Source organism: Streptopelia decaocto, assembly GCF_964273445.1.
Source record: "Streptopelia decaocto genome assembly, chromosome: 6".
NCBI classification, from domain to species: Eukaryota; Metazoa; Chordata; class Aves; order Columbiformes; family Columbidae; genus Streptopelia; species Streptopelia decaocto.
This window is the reverse complement of record NC_138660.1, coordinates 16,214,459-16,239,467: the sequence shown is the minus strand read 5'-3', so window position 1 is coordinate 16,239,467 and position 25,009 is coordinate 16,214,459. Positions and strand designations below refer to the sequence as shown.

At 39.3% G+C, this 25,009-nt stretch overlaps 1 protein-coding gene across 1 annotated transcript; it reads left to right on the top strand.

The window, feature by feature from the left end:
* The first annotated feature begins 54 nt into the window (after positions 1-54).
* Positions 55-25,009, top strand: GRK7 (G protein-coupled receptor kinase 7). Its single transcript, XM_082055006.1, has 4 exons — positions 55-3,848; positions 4,618-5,055; positions 17,929-18,200; positions 23,862-25,009. The coding sequence occupies exons 1-4, from the start codon at positions 3,246-3,248 to the stop codon at positions 24,202-24,204; spliced, it is 1,656 nt and encodes a 551-aa protein (XP_081911132.1). The 5' UTR covers positions 55-3,245; the 3' UTR covers positions 24,205-25,009.

Here is a 25,009-nt window from a genome sequence, read left to right as displayed (position 1 = left end):
AACTGTTTTTAAATAAGTTTATTTTCACTGTATGAAGTAGTTCCAGTGGCAATCTTTGTGTCATCGAGCATACATGCAGAGTTTACCGTGGTTTTGTTTAATACATGTAATCTTGTTTTTTAAATATTTTGAATTTTTAAAATATAGCTTTTGTCTCATAACACACTGAAACAAACAAAATCCTCTGTGTCACTGTTACAGTGTATCTCATCAGTTGTTATCCCAGATGATTTCAGACCTACAGTAGTACGGAGGAGCCTATAGCATTTATTGTTGTTGTGGAGTATTTCATCTTAGCTTTTCTGTTTGTGTAAAAGGATTCTTCCTAAAAGGATCACAAAAGAAAATCTGGTTGGATGTGGAAATAATTTTTGACTCTAGAAGTTAAACTTGTGTCTTATCTACCACCTATTTTCTCTGCCTGAATTTGGTTGCAGGCTCCATCCTTTAATGTCTTTTAATTCCAGCTGGTCCCATCAGAGGGCTTCTTCAGTTTGCTTTGCCTTGTAGGTGAATATGGAAAGTAGTGAAGTAATTTTCACCCTGCTTTCAGTTTACTTCACATACATGAGTAGCTGAGAATTACGATTGTAGGAAAGTTTTCCAAACTATTGGCTCAAATGGCTGTTAACACAAATGAGGTATTAGAAAAGTTAATGTTGAAATCAAAGCAGCTGATATTTGTGTATATCTGTTTGTGTATGGTATATGTCTTGTGGACCGGTAATTAGAGGTTCATGTAGAAAACAAGGTACTGAATTTTAAGTCTTGCATATTTTCTCTGTGATTTAGAGATTAGCTTAATTCCAATCTTTCTATGAGCATTGTACCACAGAAGTTCTTTCCTGTACCAAATCATGCCCTGATATTCCATTAGCATGGTTCTTAGTGAGAACCTATTTTTAGTCCTGAATTTGTTCACCTCTTGTACATGCAAAAAAACCAGTTTTGCTTCTCACCCAAACATACTGTTTTGCCAGCAGGTGATACTAAATTAAATAGCCATCTTCAACTAACAGATGAATGCTGATCTACTTTTTTTCCACTGTTCAATAAATGTTGGGCAGACTTGGATAATTCAGCAGATGTAGCTAGAGTCTTCTCTTGAAGGTGACTGGAGTAATGAATATGTGTCCAAACATCATATTGCCATATTTTGCTTTTTATGAAGTTATGTTCTTTTAAAGAAAGTTTATGTTCTGTAGATCTCAGGAAAGATTCTAATTAACAGAGCAGAATGATTTTTTGGAGCTGTGAACGTGTCTTTCTTATGTGGAAGCCATAAAAATTAGGTATTTTCTTGATTTGCTTAGACATGAATATATCATTAGCTGGTGTGAGCTCACCCATAGGTCCCCAGCTACCAGCTATTCATACTGCTACTCTAAGCCTGAGCTGTGGTGGCATTCTTGCTAAATGTAAAAAAGACCCTGCTGAATTTTAGGACCTGAAATTGAAGCTTTTACTACATCCTTTCTTGCTTTTTTGTGCCAAGGATTTTATAGGAATATGTTGCCATGGGCACAGTTTTTAGGAAAGCCACCGGCAGAATTCCGCATTTCTTCCTTTGACTTTTTTCGTTTTGCTCACTCTGGCTGTGTTATTGAGCCCTTTGTGTAACCTTCTCCTGCCCCGTGCCTGCATTCACCTGGCAGAGTTAGCCACTGCTGTACCAGCCAGACTTCCAAATACTCCGCTTTAGAGTACACCACGTTCTCGTGCACACGTGGCAGTTGGGATGGATGGACCTCTCAATCACAGCTAGAAAAAGACTCACACCTCTAATGTAATTTTGTGGAGGATAACCATGAGTTATATGTCAAATGGAATCAATGCAGGCAGGATTAAGCATGTAAACACAAAATACTGCATTGTAGTAGAGTGACAAAAACAGCCAAGAAGGGTTTAGCACTTACTGTAGGTAGTCTGAGAAATGCCTGTTGTTACTCGTAATGTTTAGTGTTTGTGATTCAGCCCTTCTGCGTGCTCCAGGAGCGAAAAAAAGAAAGGAAACTTGACCTTGACCTCAGGAGTACAGCTTAACCCCATTGCTACTGGAAGAATCATGGAACTGGTTTTCCTCTTCCCATAATACCTTCCTTATATTTCAAGTTTTAGCAGCCAAATCACATGACCCCACAGCAGAAGGGGGCTTAGCCTAGAAAGTGCCACACGTGATTTTTATTTTGGGAAAAAAATTAGGCACAGACATCCTGGTATGCAGCCAGTGAGTGAAGTCGGGTGGAATTTGCCTTCACTTGATTATAATCAGCTTTGTCCCTTTGTTGATGCCATCTCAGCCATACGCTGTTGCCATGGTCTCGTCCTGCCACTTCCTGTCATAAAGCTCAGCAGGGAGAATCAACTGAGGCCACAATAACATATGCAAAATTTGGCTGATCAGTCAAAGTGTTTTTCCTTTATCTGTGTGTAGGAGATGAAGTCAGAACTATATGTTGTTTCATATATAGGGATCATTATTTTTAGACCAGCAGCAGGTCTTAGCCTCTGCATGTAATCTGCTCAGACAGAGCCACATGAGGCATCAAGGTTTTCCTGACGTGTCTGTGGAGCTCAGAGTCAATGATGTTGAGTATTACTTGAGTTTTGAAAGTAGGTGCTCGAAGCACTGAATTGTGTGATAATTTAAAGCTCAATGACTCATGTTCATCTATGTCAGCTTCTGTTTCAGGGGTGGCAGATTGTGGTAAAAGCTTTTTTTAAAAATCAGATCCCAGCTTATGTAATTGTTGCTACATTGGCGTTCTCTGTGTTGAGTGAGGGAGATATGAGGCTGTCCTATGGAGTCAGCTCGGAGTGTGCGTGTACTGCAGACAGAATCTGCATGCTCTCAGCAGCCAGGGACAGTGCATATAGGGGGGATCTTGGTGCATTTAAAGGTTATCAGGGCCCATTCTGAAAAATGCCAGCTGAACTGCGTGCGAGTTTGGTGCTGCCATGAGAAGGTTTGCCTAGGATGTCATCCCTCAGCTATACATAGCAAACTCAAAGCTCCTTACAGAGAAACCTCTTACCAGTCACTTTCCACAAATGGTGCATATACCCAAAGGTACTTAGTGAAAATCCTTGAGAGGTATTTAATGCAAAAGCAGTTAGTCTCTCTGGTGTTTTTCAGAAGCCCTCACACACCACTAGCAAGAAGTGCAGGGCGCCTGCAGCACAGCACTTGGGCCAGTTACTCATTTTGTCTCAGCTGGGCTCTGCCACCCTAAGAGCTTGCCAGGATGTGTGACATGGGGGGACTCGACAACCTGATTGCCAACACAGCCTATCTGCAGGCAAGGAAGAGTGGAGACGGAGACACCAAGGAGATGCAAAAGAGACGTAGGAGCCTCTCACTGCCGAAGATTGATCAGTGTGGAGAGGTTAGACAGTCGGTTGTTGCTGATTACGACAGCATCTGTGAGCAGCAGCCCATTGGCAAGAAATTCTTCAGAGACTTCTTAGAGACAGTGCCAGAATATTTGGTAGCTAAGGACTTCCTGGATGAGGTGTCAAACTGGGAGTTAGCAGAGGACAATGCCAAGACCAGTATCGTGGAGAATATGGTCACAAGTTTTCTTAAGACAGGCTCTAAAAACTATCTGGCTTTCATGAGCTCTGACTTGGCCAGCAAATGCCAGGCAGCTACCGCAAAAGACTATGAGAATATCATACAGCTGGCCAAGGAGGAAACCAAAGCCTTCCTTAAAGACAAGCCCTTCCAGGACTTCCAGACCAGCCCCCTCTTTGACAAATTCATCCAATGGAAAGTTTTTGAGAAGCAGCCGGTAACTGAGAAGTACTTCTATGAATTCCGAGTGCTGGGCAAAGGTGGCTTCGGAGAGGTAAGATTTGTACTTTTAGAGATGTTGGTCATCCCTTCCCTTTCAGTATGAGCAGGTGGGTTAGCAAAGAGGAAGTTGGCAATGGATTAAGAAGTTGTCTAAGGTTTTGCAAAACTTGCTCCTTCAGAGTTTCCATTTCCCAGAAATTAGGCTGGGTTTGTTACCTATCTTGCTTGCGATACAGGCTCCAGACACCTGTTAGTGAAGAATTACTCTTCAAAATTTTATATTCTTTATCTATGCTAGTAAAAAAGCAGGCTTATAAAAGCTTGCATGACTGTCCATTAGTTTATTATTAATCTGTTCCTTGGCACTGTGTTAGCCTCTGCTAGCTCGCACACTCCAGATCATTCCTAGATGCAGTTTAAGGAATAGTACAGATCAGGATCTATTCCCAAATCACGATATGAATGAGGCTGCCTTTCCTTGAGATGGAAGAGAGCTTAGCTATACTAACGCAAGCTGTATATGTTGCTTATTGTCAAGGTCAGAGAATGGGTTCTTGTTCATTTTTTTTGCTAATATGTGTCTACTGTTGTACTCAAGAACTTTGCATGAGGTCTACCATATACTAGTCCAGAAGATAATAGCTTGGATGCTTGTTTTTTTGCACATTTCCTCTGCTAATGTGCTCTGCCACACAAGTTAGCATTACCAGCTACTAATAGGCATCTGTGATTCCTCAGTTCCTGGCTATTGGTATTTGATATTCGAGTCTGTATATGTAAAATTCCTTCATTACCTTTCCTTGTACATCTTGCTTCTCTAGGTTTGTGCCATCCAGGTGAAAAATACTGGCAAGATGTATGCCTGCAAGAAACTGGATAAGAAAAGATTGAAAAAGAAAGGTGGAGAGAAGATGGCACTACTGGAGAAAGAGATCCTGGAGAAGGTCAACAGCCCTTTCATAGTCACACTAGCTTATGCCTATGAGAGCAAAAGCCACCTGTGTCTTGTCATGAGCCTCATGAATGGAGGGGATCTGAAGTATCACATCTACAACGTGGGAGAAAAGGGTTTGGAAATGAAAAGGGTCATCTATTACTCAGCTCAGATCACCTGTGGGATTCTGCATCTCCATTCCATCAAGATTGTGTACCGGGACATGAAACCGGAAAACGTCCTCCTGGATGATAACGGTAATTGCAGACTGTCAGATCTTGGTTTGGCAGTGCAAGTCAAAGACGGAAAAAGCATCACTCAGAGGGTGAGTACAAATTCATTGAACATGGGCAGTGGGAAGGGAAGCTGTTCTATTTCTAATACATTATGAATCCAGGACTTAACTCCCCAGGATTTGTTCTTTGCTAAAGACATTATGTGATCATTCCATTCTAAGAGACAGGTGGTAAGAAGATTTGGTTAATTAACTCTCTAGACGCTAAATGTAGTAAAACAACTTCTCTTACACAGAAACAGTAGAATCAAATAGTTTCTCTTAAGATAAACTCTTGAACCAAAAGTTTTAGAGAGACTAACACAGATGCACTGTGCCTTAAGCAATAGTGCGTAGTCAGGGGTTTAACCAATTAATTGTTGGTAGAATGAGCAGCAGTCAAAGATGACTGTGACGCCTTCCGTATTCAATTTCTGCTCCCAGAAGAATGCAGTTTATTCCAGCTTACTCTTAAGTGACACTACTGATTGTATTGGAGGTGTTCATGGTGCTGCACAATAAACCATTGCCAGCATTCCTGCCCCCACAAATTAATTCCCGGAAAAGTTAGCAGACTTTGAGTTTTGCAAGTGTACATGCCTGTATGTATGTGTAGGAAAAAAGAGGTGGATGACCAACTGGTTTTTGCCGTGTGAGTTAGACTGTGCAGCACTGCGGCTGTGGCTGTGGTCATCCCAGACCAACCCAGGTTTGTAATAATGTCATGAGGTTTGCACAAGAAAGATGTATTCATATAGCTTAACCATGAAAAAAGTGTATTTCTCCCAAGGTGTCTGGAGCTTAAAGGTCTATGTAACGAGCGAATGTGTCGGAAATACAACAAAAATATGGAGAAATGTAAGCCACATTATGAACTGTTTTAACTGCCTTATGTTAAACTCCCCAAGTGTTTCAAGTTACTCGGTAGAAATTCAGTAGAAGAGAGAGGACCTGCTAGTGACCTTTTTGCATTGTACTTGAATTGTCTTTTGTTGTTGTTACTTAATACAATAATTTGTAGTTTGAAGGATATATTTTTTTCCTGGAAATTTAACCCATATGTATTATGAGTGTCTTTAATTCTCAGTGAAAGAAAATATGGAAACTGATGTGATTTTAGATAGGAAATAATTTTAAAATGAGACTACATTATGTTTCAGATATGAAAATACAGTTTCTTTAAAAGCTGAGGTAGGTATTTAAATAGAACAAATGTGAAATACGCATGTTTTGTTTGTGAAGATAGCATTTTGATCAGTGAACTCAAAGTTATAAAATTTACTGTGTTTTGCAAGTTACAGATGGGTGCAGTTATTATGAGTAGAAAAAAAAAAATCATTTTGTCCAAGGGCAGTTTTTACTACTTGTAAATATTGTGGAGTTTGGCAGAACAACAATAAAACACCCTCCCAAAAAACAACAAAACAAAAAACCGACCAAACAAAACCCCCAACCAACCACCAACCAAACAAAAAAGAGTGTATTTAGGAATCATGTCTAGCCACTTCTATCACTTCTGTTTGGATTAGGGTAGAATCTCAAAGTAGCAGTGGACAAGGCTACTTGTGTGTTCCTCCTCACTTTCTATGCTGAAGTAATCAAGTTGTTATAATTCTTTTTCTGGGTTTTTTCCACTGTTCTTAGTAGCACTATTCACCATTATATGGGTGCCTTTAATAGAGCAAAAGCTGCAGTGAATAACATACTACATGATTGTAATGTGTTACAAGGAGTTTCTGTTAAAGCCAGTTCTATTCATACAGGAAACTGAAATAAGAGAAGGAAGAAAAAGTTTTGGTTTTGTTTTTAATTTTATGTGTCATAACTTTGAGTGAGTTAAATGAATAATAATTCCTGGTATTATTTTACATTTCTGTAAACTGACCCTGTTGGAGTAATTTGAAAGTTGCTACCAAAAAATATACAAGAGCTAGATATTACTATTATTTATAGTGATGTCATACACATGAAGACCTAAAAACACCTTTACAGAATTTGTTGCATTAAGCTTCACCATGTACCTATGTAATACAATAAAACTTGTGCTGCTAAATTATTCTTTGTTTCCTAGTCACAATTATATTGTGACTTAAAATTGGCAGAAAATGTATATCATAGCATGCTTTTTGAGTATGGCTACCAAACTGTTATCACTTGGAAAAAATCTTGAGAGAAGATATTTGTATAGGTCTGATGTTTTTTCACCCCAGAAGATGTGTGGCCCCAAGACAGATTTATTAAATTGAATTTGATAGTCGCACCATTTTGTGGACACATTTTTGTAAGGGCAATTTTATAAGCTAAAGCGGAATGTGTATCATCCAGGCCAAATCAGTGTTGTATCAGTGAAGAACCTGGCACCATAGAGGTGTTCCTAGATTTTGGACGGTGGTCCGAACTGATGATTTAGGGCTCACAATTTTCAGTCACTAATTACAGGGAAAATTCTGCTGATCTATAGCATAAAACCTTTTAATTTTATTTATCCATTTGCAATGAATTCTTCTGTTTCGATGCATGTTCTGCTGTATTGAACTTCATATCTCCAACAGTTCTGGTTTTAAAGACTTGTAACCTTGTAACCCTCTTTTATTACCTGGTTCCTCAGTATCACACTTAAAATACTGTTCTCTTGCGCTATGAGAGTAATGCCTACCTTTGCTTTAATCATATGCATAAGTCACTGTACTGCCTGAAAGTAATTAACTAATATCCCTAGCACCAAATGAAACCATGGTTTAGCTTTCTGGTTCAGTTAATGGTAATTCATTTAACCTGTTAAGATAAATTTTACTTAGCCATTCTTAACATATTCTGAAGAATTAAGATAGCTTATTTGTTAAATGTAAGGTAGAAATAATTTTTTAATTGCTTATATTGTGGTCTTACCGTAAGACGATATATTAAAAAAAGGTGACTTCTTTTTCTGCTGTCTCATGAAGGCTTGTGAGCTTGGGTTGTTTGATCTTTCATTAATTTCTTGTTTTTCTTCTGAGAAATATCTGTTGAATTTCTTGAGTTTCCTTACACTGAACAGATTTCTACAATGCCAGCTACCCCTGTATTCAGTAAAGCTACTTTTATTATGTGATTGTATTAATTCTGAGTGTGGAGATCCTGTTTTAGTCTCATACTTTTAAATGAAGATGAGATTGGTGCCTTTTTAAAAACACAGCGCTCTCCTCCAAATTGTTTTCTGCAGATGTGACCTAAATAGATGCTAAAGTAAAATAGTTAAAGATTTTTCAACAACTGTCCAAAAATCTCTCTCAGCAATTTAGGCTTTTCTTCCTGAGTGCTAATCTTTTCACGATCTCTCTAGTTCTTCAGCTGTTAAGTGGATCTTCCTTGTAAATAAGCAAAATAAAATAGAAATCTGTTCCATACCTTCTGTGTATCAGGAGGAGCCAAGTAAACAATGCAGAGCCAACATCTGACCATACACACCTACTGAAAAAATGTTCGTGTGTTTGACTGTAACTATGCCGGTATGAAAATGTCTCTTACTACATCATAGACAGTGAAACAAAGCAGCAGTTTTCTGCCTTTTTTTTTTCTGTGTCTCTTTCTTTTTTTCTATATATTATGAAGTTGAAACATCATGTGACAACTTTCATCATTCCTTATACAGTGTTAAGGAAGTTTTTTTTTCCCTGGGTTTCCTGTAGCGGAGACCCAGGCAGGGATTCCAGAAATTTTTAAATAATTTATTTGCAAGTTGCAGCACAGAGCAGCTCGAGCTGGTGCCCTTGGACAATGACACCCCCACAATCCAGGCTCCTGCCTCCTGTGTGTCACTCAGGGCCAACTGCAAAATTAGAGCCTGGGGTCTCCCTGTTCTTCGTTGGATCTCTTCATTTTCATCAGGTGGGCTGTCAGTCAAAGTCCTGACCTTTAGTTGCTGTTTTGCACCTGCAGCTGGAGAAAAATAAGTTCTTAGCAAACCAAAACATTCCTCTGTTTCGTCTTCTGTTAGGTGCTGTTCTGTTCCTTTACCATCTCCAGGGATGCAGCTCCCCTTATCTTTGAGCTGGAAGATTCTGAGGCCTTTTTTACTTAACAAAGCAGAAACTTCAAAGGTTCCCAGCTTGCAGAAGTTATGTCAAGCAAACTTACTTATGCTAAGCAAGTTCTATATAAGCAGTTCTAAACAAGTTCTGTAAGAAGCACTATACCAAATAATTCAATAAGCTAAGACAGTCTATTCCTTAACAGTAGGGTTGAATAGTGTATAATATATGGATTTATCTGTGTATTGATTTCATTAGAGATTGCAAAAAAAATACAGTATTTTAATTCATTTTGAAAGTTTTGTACACCTCTCAGGAGTGTACAGACCATTAAAGATAAAATTGTTCTGCTTTAAAGCATCAAAAAAATTCCTAGCCTATTACGCTTAAATAAATGCACATCACCCATACGTTGGCTGGAGGATCCATAAATCCCTTTTGTAAATCCTGTTAGGTGATTAGGTTATCACATGGCACAAGTGGCAGGCTGGTTAACGAGTTCCTGTTTTAGACATTTTCCAAGTTTTCAATGAAGTTTTCTATGAAACGCTGATGCTTATGTACTGTTTACCAACCAAAGATTATTTTATTTGTGGGTGGAAGGGTTTTTTTAATTTTGGATGGGTGACTTTAATGTGGTCTTATTATAAGGTAATATGTGTGTATGTCGCAGCAAAAGCACTGTGCACCTGATGACTTAATACTTATGTAATTGAAGAATTTAAGTAATGGCATTACGTATACTTCTTTTGAGGAATATTTGTGCGCTCTATACCAATTGCCTGTAACTATAGTAAATAAAAATAACCTGCTTACAGAAGCAATGCTCCTAACAAAGCTCTAGAAAGAGTTGGATACCCAGCCTCAGTTTTCTCCCTTTCTTTTCAGTTGCTAAAGCAGCAAGTAGAAACATCTGTTATTTTTGCACATATATAGGCACTTGTAAGTAATTGGTAGAGTAATAATTACAGAGTTTAGAAAACTTAAATTTCACTAAGGTGTGCTAATTTGTATTTCTGAAGTGCTAGCTGGCTTTAGAATGGAGAAATCACACACACACAAGTTTGAACAATAACACTCTTGGAAATAAAAGAAGTAGAAGGTAATTGAAAGCTACTTACAGTGTAGTTTTTCTTCATGAAACAAACATGGATTATATGGGAACTTCCCGTGATACATACACGTATCTGCGTCATCTACCTAGAAATGTGTCTATTCACACTTAGGCTGAGTTCTTACTGTCATCCCTGGGAACAGAAATCGGGTCTTTGCCAGTGATAATATAATTATTCAGGACTTGAGGAAATATCATTATGACTATTTGTACAAATGTGCCTGTAGCATCTGTTCTGATGTGTTGACCATACCATGCATAAGCTAGACTGCATCTGAAAATTATGCCATTTGAAATGTTGATATTCACTTTGTCTTATATAATTGTAATAGGCAACAAGGAGAAACTGAGAGATGACCAAGATGGCTTTCACATAAGCAAAATGTTTTGTCTAGTTATGTATTCACTTGATTGATTATGGAATTAGTTCTTTTTGCATATGACAGAAACTGTCCGCAGTTTCTCCTCTTGAACAGTCTGACCTGGCATCCTTTTTCATGACATCTCTGCAACTTTTTCTCGTACAACTCAAAATTCGCTCATTGTATGGGAGTCAAATGCTCCTGCCCTTATCCAAATGACTAATGCTACTTAATTTCCTGAGAATGGTTGTGAGAAAAGTGAGCGTGTTCTTCTGTTCAGTACCCTCATACCAAAATACAGAGAGCTTAATTCAATTTTTCCAGAAGTCAGTGCATATTTGCTGTTTATTTTGGGAAGAACTTTCCGCCTTTACTGGATATGGCTTTTGTGCGAAGCAACTGTTGCTTGTAAATTATGAAGTACTTGTGTGCAGATGCACGTGAGCCAGAGAGCTTAAATATTGACATAATAACTGTGGAAAATAAGACAAACATATTTTGTAGTATTTATAAAAGTACATTCATATCTTCAGAGGCTTCAGGCTTCTTCACAGGTTTCCCGTGCTATGTTTTATATATTTGAAGGACATCATAATATTTTTATAGGAAAAACATGTTTTGGTTAAAATCTTACCCAAAACGTCCTTTTGCCCTCCTCTATGTTTGTTTATTATAAGATTCTGTTTCTTAGGAAAACAGAAGGAAATCTATTTAGATGTTCCTGAAACTTGCAGCTTAATTTCAAGGCAGTTGAGAAGCGGGAGGAGGGCTCAGACTTGTGAAATAAAAAATAACTCGGCAAGCTATTCTCCTGTTGACCTTTGGTCATTATCACATGGCATCCTTGTTGGACAAGATTCTGAAAATAATTACTCTTCCTTTACACTTTGAAAAATGACAGCCCTTCATTTGTTCAGCATTACAGTGACTTGCTGCTATTTTAGTTTCAAAACCACTATGCATTTTTAGGTATAACATATAAAATTAACTATGTTTTACTAGCAGAACTTTGTTTTTAAAAACTTTGAAACAATTGTTACAAAGTTCATCATCATGGCAGACATTTCAGATTTTTTTAATCTCTGAAACAAATGCTCTGCAGAATGCAGCCTAATCCACTATGAATGCCATGATCATGAGAGTGAAGGGGCCAGAAATGATTCTGTGGGATCCTTCTGCCTCCTGCAGTTTTGGCGATGGCAGAAAGGATACTGTAGTCATCTACAATTACGAGTGCAATGTGACCCATGAACTGATTTTCCTACACGGGGCATGCCACCCATGAGACAAGTTTTTCTGTCTGGGAAGCCCATCAAGAGGTAGCATCAGATCTCTTTGCATGACTTTTAACTGTGTTCTTCATTCAGTTTAATCTGACCGTTAATTAATGCTATAGCATGTACTATAAGGCCCAAGAAAATAAGATTCCTTACCAAGTTTCTAGAGATGGTAGAAAGCTGGTGGGTGGTGGGTTCAAAATACATGGAGGTGGTTCTTAACACAGTGTGTAGGAAAGCTGCAGGACTCTTTTGCAAAAGTTCTTGTAGTGTCTAAAACTTTATCTGGGTTCAAGGGGGGAAATGGGCAATTGATTCAAGAGAACTTTGTTGAGAGAAACCATTTATGTATCTGGAAGTCCTTCAACTGCAAATGGTCGGAGTTTGTAAAGTGTTAGAGAAGTATCAATACCAGGTTCTTAGTCTTCCCTGTGTATCAATTTTTTTTGCCAATTTACAGACCATAAACTGGCCACATGGGCCTTTGGCACTGAACTCAGAATTCTTCTCCGATGGCCTCTTTTTAGAAAGCTGCTTATGCGTTCTGCTGTGATGCTGTGTTTGCATTCGTTATAAAGAGCTTCATAACATAGATGCAGAGCTAAGTAGAAGGAGAATTTTCTCCCTTGTTAATATTGCTCATGGAATACTCTGTGGTCATTAAATAGTAAAACCATAAACATCTCTGAAATAGTATTATTCCCACATTATAGATGGGAAATAGTCAGAGATTTTAATGACTACTGAGGTTCAAGTGTAAAAAAATAAAAACCTATTGTGGAAATTTTTACTGCTCCAGTTAGTGAAGCAGAACCCAGAAGCAATTTTTTTTTAATACAGTGGAAATTTGTTTTGTCTCTTTTGTGCTTTTATCTGTGTGGGTTTTTTTAAGGCACACGGCTTTCCTTGTTAAAATTATGTATCTGTGAAAATGTAAAAAACTTTGGTCTTGAATTTTATGTAAGCATGTGGGTTTCAGTAGTTTCTAGGCTCCTATATAGTCTTTCTCATTATCTTTTCCCGGTACTCTGAGGAGTCCTCCGTGTGTTCTTCTGAGTCAGTAGCCCATCAATTTATGATGGGTTTTCCCATCATAAGGTCCTTCCCTTTGCCAAGCATTAACAATATACCCAGATCTTTATTCTGTGAGACTTTTCAAGGGTGCCTTTTGTCCTAATGAGATTTGATTTTTATCTTCTAAAAGATAGCTGTTTGTTCATTTGATCAACTGGCTTCTTGTTAGTGTACGAACATGTGGTGAGAAAGTGTGGAGGAGCGACAGTTCTGTGTGAATCATTTAAATTACACTGCATCCTCTTCGCAGTGGCTCTTTGGAGAAAAATGAGCGTTGTGAAGTGAGTGACAGAGACAGATCGGTTGTTCTTCTCTGCATGTCGGGCCCGTTAGCTGGTGCGCAGAGCGGGCTTTGCTGTGGTCTGTTCTGCATTCCTGCAGGGTCTGGTGAGGCCATTGCTGAAGGAGCGGAGGAACAGCTGGACAGGAGAACAAAGCAGGCAGTGGCACCCCTTGGAGGAAGGAAGGACTGAGCCCCAGGAAACAGCTGATAGAGCTAAACTCAGCTTGTTGTTTTTCCTCTGTTCAACAGTTCTTGTGCCATGGCAAACAAAAGATAGTCATTCTGATTTGCTTTACTGTTTGGTTTGTGATATCAATTGAGTTTGTTTTGCAAAGATCTGTGGGAAAAGGTAGAGAGATCTAAATCCCGTTTCTCCTCATTTGCCTGTTTCTGTGCTGATGCAAACTCCCGTGAGTTCTGTTCGCTTCTCCCCTGCACCTGCCAGCAGCCGGGATAACGGTGTGTCCAAGGGACTTGCCCTTCTCAGAACCGCAGTCTGAGCAGGATGTGAGCGCAGTTACGCTGTGGGCATCGCTCTGCTCGGAGCTGTGGTCTGACGGGTACCTGCTGGCTTTGCTGCGAGCTGAGTGCACTTAGTGCTTCTCAGGACCACATCTTGTATAATTAAAATATTATGTGATCTCTTAAAAATTTATGCAGGATCGCATTTCACAAAGTAAACATTTGTATGCTTTCAGATGAGTAATTTCTACTATGCCCTGTCAAACCACACTCAAAGCAACAATTCCACTTAAAAGAACTTCTTCACTAATGTGTCCAAAGACAACATTTGGTCATTACATCTTTTAGAGGATTAATGAAAGATTGTGTTTTGGGTTGTTCTCAAATAGAGGGACAAATAAATCTTTGAACCCTTTTCAACAGCAAGTCAATTAAAATTTAATTGGCTGAAATGTAATGGCTATATTTCAAACAGCATATGCAAGTAAAGGCATCCTGCTCATCATCACAAAAGACAGTATTAAATGGCAACCAAGCAAAGACTAGGTAGTGTTGCACTGACTACACGTCAGAAAACTGTGTGTCTCTGCCACGGCATTTATCATTTCTGCCTTCTGTAAAAAGGTTGGGATAACATAACACTCTTTGGCTCTTTTGTGGTATATTTTTTATTGTGTCCCATTAGACACTTCCAGATCAGTGAAGGGGTAATTCCATGTGTTTATGTGTCTCTATAAGATCACTTGAGTAGTCAACTCAAATGTTCGAATGGTTACTGGTCTTATCGGGAATCCTACAGGAAAGAAGAAAATAATGTGCTCGGTCTCAGTGGAAATGCAATGCATGCCCTAGTAGTGCAGGGTTTACAACAAGGAATTCAGCTTTCTGAGTGTGGATTTTTAAATTTGCGTCTTTCCATTAACAGAGTGAAATTTATCCATGTAAAATAAGATCTAGTAAGAAAGGGTTTTCCAGTTAATACACAACTTCTGAATTTACTTATGGATTGTATAGAGTGCAAACAAGTACAAAATCATACAAACCTAATTATTTTTTGTGCAATAGACATACCAGTAATCCATACTTAGAATTGAAAAAGGAGAAATCTGAGTTTTGACCTCTTGTTCTCCATAATTATTAGTGCAGGGGTGTTAGGTTTTATCTTCTGTCTAATGCTGTGTACTCCCCAAAGATAGAATTAAATCTCCATTTGAAAGATGTTATGCTGAATAATTCCTTTTTTGTGTGTTCACTAGTACAACAAATGCTTATGGCTTTATCATCTTCTTTCCCGAATTATTTTGCCAAAGCTCCACATATGTAGAGATGGAAAAGGCTAAAATTTAAGCTCTTTTCTTCAAATTCCTGTTTTGAGAAAGATTGCAGAGATTTGTGTGTTTCTTCCCCCAGCTTGTGTTTCTTTCTCCTTAAACATCACTGCTGACTGTTTGTGAAATCTGTTTCTGCTATGAAATGGTGATGTTTAGGTGAGTTTTGAGTCTCAGGGGTTATGAGATTAGGTTTATATTTATATATGTTTGTCAGCCTGTTCCTTCCTTATGAATTGTAGGAAAGCTTCAGGATTGGGAGAATTTTGTTTTAAGGTTAGGTTCAAGTTTTGGTGAAATTCTATGAGAAAAGCAGTTCTCTTAAAATTCTGGATTGGAATGGTTTGACATGTCAGAGGAACAATATATCTTTCTAAAGTTCTCTCAGATGGAGCTGGATCAGCTCAATAAAAGCTCAAAAGATGTCAGTGCTACTAACTTTGAATTTTGAAGTTTAATTCTTTTTGACAGTAACCCCATCCACAGTCTTTCACTTCAGACTGAAGGGAAGCTGTTGGTCCATCTCTATTTTCTATTAAATTGTGGTCTTAGAGTCTTTTGGGCAGCAGTTATAGTTTTGCTTTTTATGTTGTTGAGAAACACGAGTGCTGTGTCAAAGCACGATGATGTTCTGTGTGGTGTGACTTACTGAAGGCTGTATGGAAAATGCACATGGGAGAGACTGAAGTTACTTGGCAACTATTTCTTTTGAAAAAACAACAGTGGAAGAAAGAACACAGGTGGAAGAGAAGCAACCTGAAAGGAGCTGCCTTGAGACATATTTATGATCGCCGAATTCTGACTTCTCCGTGTCAGATTTATCCCGTTCCCAGATGATGATGCCAAATTGCAGCAAAGTAATGTCTTACCAGAAGGACCATGCTGTGTTGTCAGGGTACACTGGGATGATTTTATGACTCATCAGTTCTTCAAGGCATTAGCGCCGCAGCTTCATCTCACTAAAAATGAGAATGCTTATTGCTTCCCAGAAGAGGAAAAAAAAAAAAAAAAGACAAAAAATATTCCAAAAGCCAATTTAGCATTTGTGTTCGCTAACCCCCAATGAGCTTTGTGTGCATCCTTTTGTACCAAAATTTCTCTACTGCTTTCAACCCCTTCTCTCCCTTACAGGTTTCATGATTTTCTGAGACCAGATCGATCTGGGTTCTGTGGTCCGTGTTTGAGCACTTGTCCCCCTTTCTGAAGCAGTAATCATACCCTGACAGTATTACATTTTTATGAATCTCTCAATATTAACTTTCCCTTAGAGAAATTCAATACAAACAGTACAAATTACCTGTGGAATGATGTCAGCTGCTGCAATACCTGCCTGGCTCCTCTGCACTGTGGTGGGTTTAGCGAGGGAAACAAGAGTTTGTGTTTAACCTTTTCTTTCACTTTTAACCTGAATCCTACTTTTCTCCTTCTCATCTCATTTCTGGTTTTCAAACAAATGGAAGATTTTGGTCTAGATCCCTAAAAGTAAAAACAAATATGAAGAGGGAAAACAAACTGGATTTAATTTTCTGCCCATGAGGCTTATGTTGTAATTGATGCTAAGATGTCTCCTCTTGCACACAGTGTTTTCAGAAGAGTATATGCTTATGTGTAGTGGCACAAACTAAAGTTTATAGAGAGACCTAACTTCGAAATACTGTGCCTGAAGTTGCAAAAATTAGAAGAGTTACCCAAACCCCCATAAAATAAAATTCATCTGTTGTGTTTTTTACAAATATAATTTGCCTAAATGAGCTCTTTAATGACCTTTTTCTAACTGTTTTGCTTTGGAGTCAATCTCTGTCACTACTTGCGTTCTGTAGAAGTAATGATGACCATCTCGAATAACCTCTAGTAGGATTTTGCACAAACCTGATTTTTCATTTTAAACGATGATACACCTAGTTCAGTCCCAGTATTTCAAAAAAATATGAGAGGGTCAAGCAACTTCCAACATAGTTATCGCTGTAGCTGCATCTGGTAAATATATAAATTAAGATACAGCATCAAATGCAGCAGGAAATGTTGGGTGAGCTGAGGGAACGTTGTTTCGATGGAAATCTCACACGCTCAGTCATGTAACTGCAGCAGAAAGCGTGTATGTAGAGACGCTGACCTCCTCTGCTCCCTGCCAGGTGAACGGGCTCCCCGGAGAGGGGCAGCGGGGGCCGCTGGGGACACGGCGCGGTCTGTCCCACAGGGACCGTGCCGGCCTGGCTCTGGGAATGGCACAGGCAGAGTCCCCTCTCAAAGAGCGGTCACCGCTTCTCCTGGAGAAGGGGCCATGAGTGCTGTGTATAGTTGTAACCTTTATTCAGAGAGCTTTTATCAGTTAGGAAATAAGATCTCATTCCTTTATCTGAGTGCATGGTAACTTACTAATTATGATTTTCATAGGATTACTTTCTTAAAGTGGTTTTACGAGTTTTTCTTGGCCCTTGATGATGGTAATTCCTACCAGAAACCAACAGGGAGTGCATGTGGGTGAGAACTCCTCACGCAGCTCAGCTGCCGGCTTGATGAGAATTTTCTCATTGGCAGCAGACCCCTGTGTCACACCAGTTAGAACCACTGAACAGGGAGAGAATGGGTGATTGTCTGACTTTTTGTCTTTTAAAAAATATTTTCAAATTCATTGCTAGGTGTGTTTACAGAACAAAGCTAACAGCACTGTCTTCAACAGGAAAAAATAATATGGAAGAAGAAAGCAAGCTAAACATTAATTTAAAAAGAAACCACTTTTAGGCAGAAATTGCACAGGCATTTCCCCTTTGAAGAGCATATTTAAGATGGTTTTCCCATATGCTGAGATGTTTAAAGACAGAAATAGTCTATGTGCTAAAACAGAGTTACACTTCAGAGTTTCTAGAGAAAAAAATACAACAATTATACAGAGTTTCTAGATATAAAATATATAAATTGCATTACTAATGTTTTTGAAGAATTACAGACTAGTCTGTTTAATTGTATACATTTCACTATTGACATTGTATAGTAAATCTGTCTGTTTGCAATAGGCTGGGACAAATGGTTATATGGCTCCAGAAATCCTGAAGGAAGAAGATTACAGCTATCCTGTGGACTGGTTTGCTATGGGATGTAGTATTTATGAGATGATTGCTGCACGAACACCATTTAAGGATTTCAAAGAAAAGGTCGGGAAGGATGAAGTTAAAAGAAGAACTCTGGAAGATGAGGTGAAATTTGAACATGCCAACTTTACAGAGGAAGCGAAAGATATTTGCCGACTGTTTTTGGCCAAGAAAACAGAGAATCGTTTAGGAAGCAGGTATGCCTTACTTCTCAAACCCAGTAGAAGCCAAATTAAAGCTGCAAACAGTATTATTATTTTACATATTACAAAAAAATGAAGTCAGATCTTTACTTTCTACATCGTACTGAATTTTCGCTTTTACTTTTAGTAGAAGGTTTTGAAGGTAATATGGAAATAAGGAAATCTGTTGCAATAGTGTGACTGTCCATTCTCACCCCAGACTTTGAGTTCCCTTCTTGGCATAATATTTTGTGGAGTCAGACTTTATATAGTTCTGGGAGAAAGGAGCAGCCCATTTCTTGTGCATTTTCTTTCCTAAAGGGAAAGGATTTTCAAGTAGATACCCGCATCTGTGCTACTGCAGACCGAATGCAGAATCTTAGGCTGTATCAGTTGCTGGAATGACGTGGGCAAAAATCCAAATCTGCAGTGTGGATCCTTCCCTGCAGAGATCTGACTTGCGAGGCAGCATCATTGGCTTCTTACTAAAGAGATCTTAAACCCTCTGCTTTATTCAAGTACTTAAAAATAAAAATCTTGTGCAGGTTCTGGTCTTTCTAACTCTTCTAACTCAGCCGAGGGAGAAAAGGGAGCAAAAGAATATTGGGCACAAATTCCTATAAAGTAAAACATTTTGGGGGACCTCAGAGGTTGCGTTGGTTGGTGAAGACTGATGCATGTGCCCCTGACTTAACAGTTTCAAGTAACTGTTCAATAAGAAGAAAATTGGAAGTCTAAGCATTGTGGTATTTAACTTGTAATATGTCTGATCCCTCTGATGTGTCTGTGTGTGTATATATACATATATAAAATCATTTAGCGCATTTCTAATGAGACAAATTGAGGACCTACATTTGCAATATAGACAAAATAAAAGAAATGTGATAAAAATGTAAAAAAAGGTATAGGAAATTCATAGTACTTGTCTTTAGAATACACCATGATTTGAGTCACCTATGAATACAAATATATATATCAGGTGCTTTTCCAATCTAAAGGTGAAATAGATGCGGGGTCTTAATGAAAATGCACAGTCAGTCTTCTGAAGTTAAATTTCCTAACAATGTGGAATAGTTTTGCAATATGTTAGTCACATATTTGTCTGAAAGAATTACCTTTAGTGAAAGATAATACATCATTAATATGCATATTCTTATTATTCCAGTGGTAAATGAAGACGCGTAGTCTTTGTGCCTGATGAGTTTTCACAATAATTCTGCAAGGCTGCAGAAAAAAAATATTTTCAACAGCACATAGAGTATGTTTGATACAAAATCTGTATTATTTTAATATGTTTTAAAAGCTTATTTGGAAAACAAATTTAATACAAAACCACGTGGAGTGTGTTCTACCTTAAAAATCAGCATGCTTTGCAGACACTTGGTCTTATAGCATTTTGTGAAGTAAACAAAATTCAGAGTAGGGGAAAATGAAATTTAGACATTCTGAGTGACGTGGTCAAGTTCATTCAGCAAGTCTGAAGGAAAACCAGTAACAGACGACTCACTTACTGTAAGCACATTCCCTTTGCCAAGGGAATAATTTACAGTCATTCTGTCTCCTTACTGTTCCATTCTTTCTCAACAGTGGGAGAAATGTACACAGAAAGGTAATTGCACGTATTATTTTTAATGTTCTGCTATTTGAGGTACTCCTATCTGCCGTACTTAGAGGAGGAAGGTATAGGGCGTATGCCATGCTAGCTCATGATGCAGAATAAAAACCTGCGTGTACCTTTTAAACAGGGTGATGCTATTCAGGACAGCTCATCCTCATGTAAAGATTAGCCCTGTAATTCTACGAAGGACAAGACGACCTTGGGTTATCTACATAAGTTCCTGTTGCATAAGTTAAAGCTGCTCAAGGACAGCTTTACTTTGTACACCTGACCTTTTAAAATACTCCACTCTTTTATTGAAGACTCAGTGTCACTGGCGAACTCCACTCAAGCTTTTTGGGATTGGCATCTCAAATCCCAGATCTATAAAGTGGTGGTTTTGTTGTTTTTTTTTTTTGATGAAGGAATACGAAATTGACAAGAGTTTAAATGGGTTCATTTGCTCTTTCTACTTAAGTTATGTAAACGTGCAGTTCACACAGGAAGAGCTCAAGGTCATCTCCTGCTGGTTGGAAGATGCCTCTGTTGGTTCCAGTAGATGGCATTCCTGTAGCGTTGTGATTCCAAACTTTTTATGGTTTTGGTGGTGTCAGAAAACATATCAGTAGGAGAAACACTGGAGCAATCCATTCTGGAACCTTCACCAGCTCATAGTGCTTTTTGGTCTATGTTACAGAAAGGAAAACCAAAGTAAAGTGAAATTGTTGTGAGTGCATCTGCCCAGTAGGATTGTTGGCACTACTAGTGTCCCAGGACACTAATTTGAACAGCAACTGTAACCTACTTCAGACTGACAGTGAATGTAAATAAATGACATCAGGCTCTAGGGTTGCTCAGGAATTTGGTTATCACTAACTAGTTAAGTTAGGAGATGATTTTGCAAGACTACATACGTGCAGAGGTTATGATCCCTGTTGGCTTAATCTATACATTCATAATTGTGTTCATATGGCTCTTTGGGTTGAAAACATCATTTTTTCATTGCCCAGGGTGCTTGAATGGGAGCATCTGTCATTCTTCAGGCTGTGAGGTAGCTGAGGTACTTCAGGCTGAGGTACTTAATACCTACTTTGCCTCAGTTTTTACCAGTAAGACAGGTGGCCCTCAGGACAACTCATGTCTGGAGGTGGTTGACAGAGATAGGAACCCAAATAGGCCCCTTGTATTCCAGGAGGAAATAGTTGGTGATTTACTGAGCCATCTGGATCCTCACAAGTCAATGGGACCAGATGGGATCCATCCTAGGGTGATGAGGGAGCTAGCAGAAGAACTTGCCAAGCCTCTCTCCATCATCTTCCAACAGTCCTGGCTCACTGGGGAGGTCCCATATGATTGGAAATTGGCCAATGTTACCCCAGTCCACAAAAAGGGCTGCAAAGCTGACCCTGGCAACTACAGGCCTGTCAGCCTGACCTCAGTGCCTGGCAGGGTTATGGAGCAGATCATCCTGAATGGAATCACACAGCACCTTCAGGATGGACAAGGGATCAGACCCAGCCAGCATGGGTTTAGGAGAGGCAGGTCCTGTCTGACCAACCTGATCTCCTTTTATGATCAGGTAACTCACCTGGTGGATGAGGGGAAAGCTGTGGATGTGGTCTATCTGGACTTCAGCAAGGCCTTTGACACTGTCTCCCATAATATACTCCTGCAAAAGCTGGTAGCCCATGGCTTGGACAAGTGTACTCTACGCTGGGTTAAGAACTGGCTGGAGGGCCGGGCCCAGAGAGTGCTGGTGAATGGGGCTGCATCCAGCTGGCGGCCAGTCACTAGTGGTGTTCCCCAGGGGTCGGTGTTGGGTCCAGTCCTATTTAACATCTTTATTGACGATTTAGATGAAGGGATTGAGACTATCATCAGCAAATTTGCTGATGACACCAAGTTGGGAGGGAGTGTCGACCTGCTGGAAGGCAGGAGGGCTCTGCAGAGGGATCTGGACAGACTGGAAAAATGGGCTGATTCCAATGGGATGAAGTTCAATAAGGCCAAGTGCCGGGTGCTGCACTTTGGTCACAACAACCCCCTGCAGCGCTACAGGCTGGGCGCAGAGTGGCTGGAGAGCAGTCAGACAGAAAGGGACCTGGGGGTACTAATTGACAGGAAGCTCAACATGAGCCATCAGTGTGCCCAGGTGGCCAAGAAGGCCAATGGTATCCTGTCCTGTATCAAAAATAGCGTGGTCAGCAGGACAAGGGAAGTGATCCTTCCCCTGTACTCTGCATTGGTGAGGCCACACCTGGAGTATTGTGTTCAGTTCTGGGCCCCTCAGTTCAGGAAAGACATTGAAGTGCTGGAGCGAGTCCAGAGAAGAGCAACAAGACTGGTGAAGGGACTTGAGCATAAGACCTATGGGGAGAGGCTGAGGGAGCTGGGGTTGTTTAGTCTAGAGAAGAGGAGGCTTAGAGGTGACCTCATCACTCTCTATAACTACCTGAAGGGAAGTTATAGCCAGGTGGGGATTGGTCTCTTCTCCCAGGCAGTCAGCAACAGGACAAGGGGGCATGGGCTTAAACTCTGCCAGGGGAAATTTAGGCTGGATATTAGAAAGAAATTCTTTACAGAGAGAGTGGTCAGGCATTGGAATGGCCTGCCCAGGGAGGTGGTGGACTCGCCGTCCCTGGAGGTTTTTAAACTGAGATTGGACATGGCACTTAGTGCCATGATCTAATAAACGGACTAGAGTTGGACCAAGGGTTGGACTCGATGATCTTTGAGGTCTTTTCCAACCCAGTCGATTCTGTGATTCTGTGATTCTGTGATCCTGGTCATGGTGATGTGCAGTGGTTAGTGGCTGGTGCTGACCTGCTCAGAACCAGGCAGCAGTGGCGCAAAATGACAACTTTCTAACAAGGGTGCTCAAAAGGGCAGCTGTAGTTTCATCCCAGCTGTGCCTGGGGAGCAGCAGGGTGGGCTGGAAGGACAGCGGGACAGCGCGTGAGGACCTGGCGGCAGGGCCGAGCGGGAGCAGCGGTTCTGCACGCGTGGTCTAAGGTCTGGAAACATGAAGGATTTCTGTGGTCACATGAGTAGAACTAACAGGAGAAGTAATATGGTGCTTCTGTACATTTGTCAAGAGAAAAAGACTTGCTGAAGGTTTGCATTACATTTTGTTCATAGAACATTATCTCAAAATACTTGAGAACTTACACTTGGCTAAGTATATGATTTCGTAAGGAGGTGGGAAAAGAAAAAAGCAACGTGTTAGCAACTGCCATTTTCTGAGGCCAAAAACCAGACAAATGTGTTTTTTCGACGTTACTGTTTTCAAGACCAGTGCATATGTAAAAGTGCATATGTATAAATATGTATTTACAATTATTTCTTGATTTTATTATTGGGTTTTAACAATATTAATAAAGGATTGTGTTTGTAACAGTGGCACACATGCCTTTGCTAATGTAATAATTTATTAATCTCTTGCTTAAAATCTTTGTTAATTTATAAAAGTAGTTCATTTGAATGAACAGACTCACTAAAATGGGGAGTTTATTAGAGCAACATAACTGAGATTTTTCATATAAATGCATAACTGCTTTGAATTAAGATAAATGTTGTTTGTCACCGGTGTCCTAGTCAGACTGTTGTTCCTCAGAGTCAGTCCCTAGATGTGTTAACCCAGCGTACCCCAGTTTAGAGATTCATGGATATTGTTATCCTAGTTAATATAGAGCCAACCATTGGACTTCCATTGTTGGACAGTAAACCCAACACATCTCCTCCCCATCCTGCCACATCTTCGTTTCTGGTTGAAGTGTATCTTTGGACAGGGGTGTACCAGAGCGCTGCCAGAAGCAGCACTGCGGCTCTTGCCCAGCACCTTCCCAGACTCATTAACCCTGGCAGGTGGAGTAATGAATAATGGCATCAGGATGTTTTTTGCTTCTCAGCTTTGCTTATATTGTGCAATGCAGAGTTCTTTGGTTATGAAAAAAGGAGTTGCATTGCACTATACCTATATATCTCCTTACTTTAAAATACTTCCATGTATACACCACAGGCACATCTGTTATCTGAGAGAAAAACATCATACTGATTAACAAAACTTTGCTTTTTTTCAGAAATGAAGGTGACGACCCAAGAAAACATAGTTTCTTCAAAACAATAAATTTCCACAGGCTAGAGGCAAACCTTATTGACCCTCCTTTTGTGCCAGATCCATCAGTTGTCTATGCCAAAGATGTTGCAGACATTGCTGACTTCTCTGAAATACGAGGAATTGAGTTTGATGACAAAGATAAGAAGTTCTTCAAAAAGTTTGCGACAGGTGCTGTCCCTATAGCCTGGCAGGAAGAGATTATTGAAACGGGACTGTTTGAAGAACTGAATGATCCTAACAGAGTAGATTCCGGGGGATACGCAAATGGAGGTGAAGCTAAGTCAGGAGTTTGTTTGTTGTTGTAAATATCACATCATTAACAAAAGGAGTAGAAACCACCTCAGAACTTTCCATATTCTGACACTGTTTCAGAAAATCGGTGCATCTGTTCAAGAACAACCGAACAGTCTAACATGACATTGACAGGCTATGTAGGACCACCAACTGTATAGACTATATTATTTTCCTTTGCTCTAGCAAAGGAGATAATATTTTTGTTTTATTGGAGATTTATCAAGATGAAGAACCATATTTCTCAAAGAAATTTGGAATGATAGAAATTCTGAGATATAAAAAGCAATAACAGAGTGAAGAGGCAACAGCTTTTGAAAATGGCTGACCACCATTTTGAATACAATAATTTGTTGGTTTTCTTTTGATTTTCTTGTTATTGCTACTTACATTTCCTCTTTGTTCTACAGTTTTCAGGAAAGATTTTTTTAATTTTCAAGTAATATTCTCAGTTAGACAGTGGAGCTCATATATACCGTGTCAAACTCGAAGCGTTATTGGTTAGCCAGTCTGTCTGTTGTTTTCTTAACTTGTTAGTTTTTTGGTGGTTTGATTGTAATATGTTCAAATTGTCATAAAATGTAAAAGAAGGTTCTACATATCACTAGGAAATAGGACCGATGGGATCAAACTCTTTTCAAAGTTGATTTTAACAGAGTGAATATGGTTGCACCAATTTGATTGAATAAAGCATCTATTTATTATTATTAAGTGTATTCTTTTAAGTGATAATACCATATAAAAGAAAATGTATTTATAAGTAAATACATGTTCTTTTTGACAATCAATTTTAAACTTATATCAGGTTTCCTGGTATTT

Bases quoted from the DNA above. Each gene is read 5' to 3' on its own strand.
- GRK7 (XM_082055006.1), top strand. From the start codon at position 3,246: ATGTGTGACATGGGGGGACTCGACAACCTGATTGCCAACACAGCCTAT. The intron at 3,849-4,617 runs GTAAGATTTGTA...TTGCTTCTCTAG, and splicing joins GCAAAGGTGGCTTCGGAGAG to GTTTGTGCCATCCAGGTGAA. The intron at 18,201-23,861 runs GTATGCCTTACT...GCTTTTTTTCAG, and splicing joins GAGAATCGTTTAGGAAGCAG to AAATGAAGGTGACGACCCAA.